General features: G+C 37.3%; 1 protein-coding gene across 1 annotated transcript; it reads right to left on the bottom strand.

Annotated features, from left to right (window-relative positions):
- Positions 1 to 1890: 1890 nt before the first annotated feature.
- On the bottom strand, positions 1891 to 2992 carry LOC135227748 (olfactory receptor 8G50-like). The gene has a single exon (XM_064268356.1). It carries the CDS (start codon positions 2881 to 2883, stop codon positions 1933 to 1935), a length of 951 nt encoding a protein of 316 aa, XP_064124426.1. The 5' UTR covers positions 2884 to 2992; the 3' UTR covers positions 1891 to 1932.
- Positions 2993 to 9124: the final 6132 nt, after the last annotated feature.

The following is a 9124-nucleotide window of genomic DNA, read 5'->3' on the forward strand; positions in this document are numbered from 1 at the left end:
TCTTTTTTTGTGGTGTCTTTACTCGGTTTTGGTATCAGGGATATGCTGGCATCATAGAATGAGTTTGGTAGTGTTCCATCCTTTTCTATGCTCTGAAATACCTTTAGTAGTAGTGGTGTTAACGCTTTTCTGAAAGTTTGGTAGAACTCTGAAGTGAAGCCATCAGGGCCAGGGCTTTTTGTTGTTGTTGTTGTTGGGAGTTTTTGGATTACCTTTTCAAACTCTTTTTTTGTTATGGGTCTATTTAGTTGTTCTACTTCTGATTGTGTTAGTTTAGGTAGGTAGTGTTTTTCTAGGAATTCATCCATTTCTTCTAGGTTTACAAATTTGTTAGAGTACAATTTTTTGTAATAATCTGATACGATTCTTTTGATTTCACTTGGGTCTGTTATGATATGGCCCATATCGTTTCTTATTCAGGTTATTTGTTTCCTTTCCCATATTTCTTTAGTCAGTCTGGCCAATGGTTTATCAATTCTGTTAATTTTTGCAAAGAAGCAACTTTTGGCTTTATTAATTCTTTCAATTTTTTTCTGTTCTCTAATTCATTTAGCTCAGCTCTAACTTTTATTATGTGTTTTCTTCTGGTGCCTAATGGATTCTTTTGTTGCTCGCTTTCTATTTGTTGAAGTTGTAGGGACAGTTCTCTGATTTTGGCTTTCTTCTTTATGTATGCGTGCATTTATCGATATAAATTGACCTCTGAGCACTGCTTTTGCTGTGTCCCAGAGGTTTTGATAGGAAGTGTTTGCATTGTCATTGCATTCTATGAATTTCTTTATTCCCTCTTTAATGTCTTCTATAACTCAGTCTTTTTTCAGCAGGGTATTGTTCAGTTTCCAAGTATTTGATTTCTATTTCCCGATTTTTCTGTTATTGATTTCCACTTTTATGGCCTTGTGGTCTGAGAAGATGCTTTGTAATATTTCGATGTTTTGGATTCTGCAAAGGTTTGTTTTATGACCTAATATGTGATCTATTCTACAGAATGTTCCATGTGCACTAGAAAAAAAAAGTATACTTTGCAGCTGTTGGATGGAGTGTTCTGTGTAAGTCTATGAGGTCAAGTTGGTTCATTGTAGCAAATTAGGTCTTCCGTATCTCTATTGAGCTTCTTAATGGAAGTCATATCCTTCTCCGAAAACAGTTGCTGCTTCCCCATGATTGGTTGTTCTCTCGTTAGCCCCGTCAGTGTGCAGCCTGCTTGTGCTGGCTCAGTCTCTGCCGAGGTTACCCCAGGGAGCTAGGGGTTAGGGCTGTGTCCCGTGCATGCCCCACTGCAGCAAGATGCAATCAGACCTGCCACTCGGCACTAGGGAACTCCGAGGGCTCAAGGCTGTGGCACCAGATGCCAGTTCCAGAGGCTGTTGCTGCTTCAGGATGCAGCTTTTCCTCACCTGTCACTCAGGTCAACTATTTAGACCTGTCTACCCCCATATTTCATAACACAGTTTTCTGCACTTAGTCATTAGTAGGTAATGAACTTTGTAGATTTGAAATGGTTAAGAATTATTTACCTTGGAGATCAATTTTTTCCTGAAAATTTTATTCGTACACTTATTAGAAACAAGGGCCAAAACACAAGCTATTCAGAAAATCAAAGGATATAGACCAAAGAGATCATTCTATGAATTATGATAGCTAAGCCTTACCAAAGTGCCAAATCCCATGTACGTAAATTATAGCCTCCCCACATGAAGGCCTTTGAAGATTAAAAAAAAAAAAGATTAGAGGTAATATGGATTACTAGGGGTGACATCCGGGCCTTCCTAGAATTGACATTGCCTGCCATGTGACAGACAGCTGTCCATATGACACTATGAATCCAGTCTTATCCTTGGGAACTGCCTTCCAAATAATCAAGTGATGGCAATATTTCTGTATCTATGTTGCAGTGTCTGGGCTTCTTTCATACTGAATATTTACCAAGATTTATAAACCTTTGTTAATGCAAAACAGCCTTTTCTCAATGATTTTATTGAGAGCAACTTTGACATCCTTATTCCTCAGGCTGTAGATCAGGGGGTTCAGCATTGGCACAATAATGGTGTAAAACAGAGAAGACACTTTACTTTGGTCCATGGAGCTGACATTTGATGGCTGCAGGTACATGAATGCTACAGAACCATAGAAGATTGTAACAGCCAAAATGTGGGAGCTACATGTCCTGAAGGCTTTGGACCTGCCTTCAGTGGAGCTAATTTGCAGGATGCTGGCAATGATGGAGGCATAGGAGCCAAGGACAGTCAAGGTCGGTGCAAGAGTATTAAACACACTGAAGCACAAAAGTACCACTACATTGATATAAGTGCTGGAGCAGGAGAGCTCCAGTAGTGGGAGAACATCACAGAAGTAATGGTTGATTATTTTAGCCTTGCAGAAAACCACTCTTAGCATGCAACCTGTGTGAGCTGCGGCACTAATCAAGCCCATCATGTATACCTCAACTACCAACCGGGAGCAGACCTGATAAGACATGGTGACTCTGTAAAGCAATGGATTACAGATGGCAACATAAGGATCATAAGCCATAACACCTAACATATGACATTCTGATACAATAAAAAAAATGAAGAAGTAGAGCTGAGTCAGGCATTCAGGGTAGGAGATTGTGTTCTTCTCGGTCACAAAGTTCACCAGCATTTTGGGGGTAATGACAGTGGAATAGCAGAGATCAATGAAGGACAAACTGCTGAGGAAATAGTACATGGGAGTGTGCAGGTGAGAACTGAGCCCAATCAGTGTAATCATGCCCAGGTTCCCCACCACTGTGACCACATAGGCTCCTAGGAAGAAAAGAAAGAGGGGCAGCTGGAGCTCTGGTTTGTCTGTTAGCCCAGCAAGGATGAACTCGGTCACTGTGGAGTGATTTCCTGCTGCCATTTTTCTCTGGGAAATCTACGCAGGAAGAGAAGAAGAAATTTGAGTTAGGTGTTTATTTATGCAGCATGAAACAGATGCAAGTCTTATCAATTAGGTATCTCCAGTTCTCTCTCCCTGTCCCTGCTCTATGCTAGAAGTTAAATACTCTGGGATTATGGGTCATGCACATAAACACCAGATGGAATTACATCTTTTTGCTTGTTTGTTTTTATTTCTGAACAGTCCCTGAACATCCAAAGACCTGTTCTGATAACTTAGAATATTGCGTGTTCTGACCCAGGTGGTACAATGGTTTAGCATTGGATTACTAACTGGAAGGCTGGCAGTTCAAAGCCACCCAGTAGCTCTGCTGGCGAAAGACCTGAAAATCTGCTAATGTACAGATTACACCCTAGAAGACTATACGGAGTAGTTCTACTCTGTCACATGGGATCGATAGGAGTTGAAAATGGACTCAGTGGCACCTAACAACAGCGACAACAACAAAGTACCTTCCATGCCTTATTTGAAATCCTCTCAACTCTTCTGCAGAACAATGCTACCAGGAAACAAGTACCTGTTACCATGAAGTTGATTCTGACTCATGTGGACCTCGTGTGTATCAGAGCAGAACTATGCTCCACAAGGTTTTCAAAGACTGATTTTTTGGAAGTAGATCAGCAGGACTTACTTCTGAGGCTCATTAACCATTTGCACTATGCAGGGATTCCACAACAATTACTAGTATACTTATTTTATATATTTGGCTCATGGTGACCACTAAAAAAAAAAAAAAAAATTTTTTTTAGAGGTCAAATATTTGCCCATAGGCATATTATAAACAAGTGATCGCTATATGATGGAAGACTTTTGTGGCTGTCTATGGGACCTTCACCATTTCACCTTCTGTTTCTTCTTTTAGCTAGTCATGTCTGCTCTCCAGTCTTATCTCTTTATCATTTCAGAGAAACACTTACTGCAATTAATGTGAGGTGAATATTAAAGTATAAAAATAATGTACTGATCACTGATGTAGGCTGGTTTCCCTTTAAAGAGTACCTTGTCTACTGGCAACAATTTAAAACTATAGAAATAGAGGCTCTGGGAAGTAACTGAATGGCTAGCATTAAGTATATTTCCAAACTGAGGCCCACATCCAGGAAGGAAGTGTGTTTTCTAATGAGGAGAAGTCAGAAGTTCCTATGACTGAAGGTAAAACTCATTCTTTCCCAAAACACCACGTGCTACATACTCTCGTGTAACCTGGCGTGGTCCATGACCCTTGGAGGTTTTGTTCCAGGGGACCATGGCTACAGGATGGAAAACTTACCTGGTGGTATTTTGACCATGTTGTCTTTGCATGTCATATGCATGTTGCATTGTATTTCACACTCACCTTTAGATCAGATCTTTTATCACTTCCTCAAGGGCATTAAAAAGCAGAAACAGTGTCTATATCTCTGAGACGTGAGTTTTGAAGGGAGTTGATAAGTCCCTGGATTGGGATACCATGATGACAGTTCTATGTTCAAAACAAAAAGATGATAAAGATATCATAAAAGATTGATGATTTATCAGAAACAAGGAAAAGAGTGTGGAGATAAGAATGAATGTGAGGATTATATTACTATTTATTATTTATATTAAATATTTTATAAAAAAATTTTTTTTAGGGTGGTATTATTCAGTGCTTACCATGTGATTAGAACTGTCTAGGCACTTCATAAATATTATTTAATATATTTTCCCCAGCAACCCTATATATTATAAGCTTATGATTCCCATTCCATAGATGAAAAAACTGAAACTTGAGAGTCTTATGTGAGTTATTCTAGGAGACAGTGGATTTTCAGTATAGTTGTGGATGGTGGTTTCCTAATAAAAAAAAAAAAAATTTCCTAATAGTACAGATAAATTTCACATAACTATGGGAAATAAAAGTAATAGTAAAAGACCTGTACTAACACTTATATCTCCTGGAAATACCAATTGGCTAAAAGCAAAGCATGTGCAAAATACACGCGACATTCAAAGAACATAAGAGCTGGAAAAATTATGATATTAATAATTAACATTCTTGTGTGATTCTAATTAGACAAGCATGTAGACTGAATCCCACAGTGGTGAATCTTACACTTGTCATCTATCCATGCTCAGATTGCTCAACGAACAGTGAATGGATAAAGGGACATAACTAAGTTCACAACTTGTAATTAATCAAAAAGCCATTATCTTTCTCAAATTGTCAATTTGGCAATAAATGTTTGCTGGAGGTATTTGTGCTTCCACTGTGCAAGTGATACATGAAAACAAGCAAATATAAAGCCAAAATTACATCTTCTGTGGACTCCTCTGCTTTCATGTTCCAAGATTATTCAAGTAAAACACTAATGACCAAGGTTATTACAATCTCAGTCTTTGCTATTAGAAATTTTCACGTTTACTACTTTGTGGATTATGATTAAAACTAAAGTCCTTGAAAATTTTAAATACATAGACTTTGAAAGTTTTTTTTTGTTTGTTAATAAGAAATAGTTTTGTTGTTGAAGCTTCTTATCTATAGGAGTAAAGTTTACCTATGATTGTGAAGGAAACTTTCTAGAGTGAAAGATTGTTAGTTTTAGATAATATCAGAACACTGCAAAATTATGATTTAAAAGTGATTTGTCCAGAGTTTTGAAATAGTACCAGGAAAAAATGTTTACCTTCTCAGGAACACAATTATTTGACTTGTTTTTGAAAAATAAAATGTGATTTGCTACCATTAAAAATGTTGCTAGCTTATCAGATGTGCTTCTGAGAACAATAAAAAATGATGTTAATTCTCCAATTAAAATGCCTTAGGGATTGGTAAATGTCTTTTATGGAGTTGTATCACTGCAGAGCTTCTCTTTGATACAATGAAGGCACTGATATGATGAATATATCATTATTTATAATCCTTAAGCTATCCTTAGATATGTCATACCTTAAACAGTATAATAAATTTAACATCAAATAATAATGCTTTTAAGACAAAAAATAAACTGTTTTATGGACTACAAAATTCTCAAAGCCACGTTTTTTTTTTTCTCTCTTTTTTAAATTCTATTTTAGATGAAGGTTTACAGAACGAACTAGCTTTTCATTAAACAATTAATGCAATATTGTTTTATGACTTTGCTTAACAATCCCACAGCTTGTCACCACTCTCCCTTCTTGACCTTGGGTTCTCTATTACCAGCTTCCCTGTCCCCTCTTGCTTTCTAGTCTTTGAGCCTGGGCCGCTGTGTCCCTTTCGTCTCATTTTGTTTCATGGGCCCATCTAATCTTTGGCTGAAGCGTGAACCTCAGGAGTGACCTCATTACTGAGTTAAAAGGGTATTTGGGGGCCATATTCTTGGGTTTCTCCAGTCTCTGTCAGGCCAGAAAGTCTGGTCTTTTTTTGAGTTAGAGTTTTGTTCTACATTTTTCTCCAGCTCTGTCTGGGACCCTCTATTGTAATTCCTGTCAGAGCAGTCAGTAGTGGTAGCCAGGTTCCACCTAGATGTACTGGACTCAGTCTGGTGGAGGCTGCAGTAGAGGTGGTCTATTAATCCTTTGGACTAATCTTTCCTTTGTGTCTTTAATTTTCTTTATGCTCCCTTGCTCCTGAAGGGGTCAGACCAATGGAGTATCTTAGATGGCCACTCACCAGCTTTTAAGACCCCAGATGCTACTCACCAAAAGAGAATGTAGAACATTTTCTTTATAAACTATGTTATGCCAATTGAGCTAGATGTTCCCCGAGGTCATCTCAAAGCCACTTTAGACTTAAAAATTGTAACTGTCATATTGCCAAATGTATCCTTAAAATAGTGGTAATGAAGTAGTAGATAACTTTCCAAAGAAAATGAATAAGTTAATTTCATTTCAAAATCATATACATGAGATAGTGCCGGTATACATAACATACAGTCCAAGCAATATTAAAGATTTAGTGTTTTGTTTTTTTGTCTTTCTAGATCCTGTAGTAAAACTTGAGTTTCTGTATTGTATATTAAATATGTAGCGTCTAAAAACCATGTGAAATTAAAATAATGCCTTTTGTAGTTTTTTTCACAAAGTCTTAAATCACTTGAATCATTTTTTACAAATTAATGCATTACATTTTAGATATTTCAGAATTCCATTTTGTTTTCAAAAAGATTTTTTAAAAATTCCAATAGCTAAGGAAAAATAAGCTTAAAAATTAGGAAGAATATGTGCTAAATAAATCTGAGCGGAGCAGAGCTTGAATTTTAAACAAAAAATGTGTGTACAATATACAACCCAAAACCTAAACCTACTGCCATCTAGTCAATTTTGACTCATACACAGTAAATAAATAAATAAATAGTCACTGTCAAATTTACTCTGACTCATGGCAACCCGATGTGTGTCAGAGTAGAACAGTGCTTCACAGGGTTTTCGATGTCTGACTTTTTAGAAATACATCACCAGGCCTTTCTTCTGAGGCATCTCTGAGAAGATTTAAACCTCAAATCTTTTAATTAGCAGCTGAATAGTTTCATCATTTGCATCACCCAGGGACACCAGGCACCCAGTAAAAAAAGCAAATCAAACCCTTCACTCTCAGGTCGATTCTGACACATAATGACCCTATAGAATAAAGCAGAACTGCTCCATATTGTTTCCAAGGAGCATCTGGTAGATTTGAACTGCTAACCTTTTGGTTAGTAACCGAGGTCTTTAAGCACATATACCCAGTAGTTACACTAAATTACTATTATATTGCATCATAAATAAATTTCAAAATGATTTTCAGATATTTTCAGTATGATAATGTAACTCACATGTCTCCAGAGCAGGTAATATCCTGGGAACCATTAAGAAAGATATTCAAATAAGATGAATCAAGTACAATTACACATATTAGCAGCATTTTGATCCTATGCTCCCTTCCACCTGGGCCATTATTCTTAAAACTGAGGAAAGGGTGCTTGGCTTATATCCTCTCCCGAGTCATTTCACACTACAGCCTGCTTCTCTGCTGTTACCTGGCACCTATCGTGGATAATAGCTCTATTGGTTCTTTCACACCTTGGATACTCACTATTTCCTGGAAGTACTAGGACTGCTTCTGCTATCCTTTGTTTTTTTCAGGCACCATTAACACATGACTGATGAATATAATGCAATTTTATTAAATGTTCCAGTATAAAAAGTTATTATACCATAGGCAGAATGCAACTGCTAACCAAGTGTTAGAAAGCCATGGCCATGAGGAATGTATCACTAACACTGTTGCTCCAGCAGTCTGAGTTTAGCTGCCATGTTCTCTTATCTTTCTACATCAACAATTGTAAACCACCGAACTTGGGAAGAAGTAGTCCAGTAGATATATATATATATATATATCCCCAACCCCATCCCTATAGATATTTTGGTAAAAGTCCTTTAGAAATGTATTTCAATTTAGAACCTTTCACAAAACAGGCACTTTTCAAATGAATAATCTCTGTCTTAACCCTTTATATATTTCTGTTACCTCCTTGATCCATATGGCATTCAAGTTTGTGACTCCTTGCTAGACCTTTTGTCTTGGATTGAATTGTGTCCCCCCAAAATATCTACCAGCTTGGCTAGGTCGTGATTCCCTTGTATGATTTCGTGATTGTCTACCATTTTATCATCTGATGTGATTTCCCTATGTGTTGTAAATCCTATCATTTTGATGTAATAAAGTGGATTAGCAGTAGTTATATTGATGAGATCTATAAGATTAGACACTGTCTTAAGCCAATCTCTTTGAGATATAAAAGAGAGAAGCTAGCAGAGAGACACGGGGACCTCATACCACCAAGAAAGCAGGGCTGTGAGCAGAGCAGATCCTTTGGACCTGAGGTTCCTGTGCTGAGATGTTCCCAGACCAAGGCAAGATTGATAACAAAGAACTTCCTCCAGAGCCGACAGAGACAGAAAGCCTTCCCCTGGAGCTAATGCTCTGAATTTGGACTTGTAGCCTACTAGACAGTGAGAGAATAAATTTCTCTTTGTTAAATCCATCCACTTGTGGAGTTTCTGTTAAAGCAGCACTAGATGACTAAGATAACTTTCTTCTAATTCTCTTGGAAACCAACTCCTCCTTGATGTGACAAATGGCAACCCTAAAATCCCCTTTTCTTAACATACTGCAAACTAACTTTTATTTTCGACAAGATTCCTCAAATATAAATGATTTTAAGTGTAAGCTAGATACAAGAAATTAGAATTTGATGATACAATATGATGTGTACATGCC

This window comes from Loxodonta africana, chromosome 15 (assembly GCF_030014295.1).
Source record: "Loxodonta africana isolate mLoxAfr1 chromosome 15, mLoxAfr1.hap2, whole genome shotgun sequence".
In the NCBI taxonomy this organism is placed as follows: Eukaryota; Metazoa; Chordata; class Mammalia; order Proboscidea; family Elephantidae; genus Loxodonta; species Loxodonta africana.

Coding starts and splice junctions, on each gene's coding strand:
- LOC135227748 (XM_064268356.1), bottom strand. CDS start 2,883: ATGGCAGCAGGAAATCACTCCACAGTGACCGAGTTCATCCTTGCTGGG.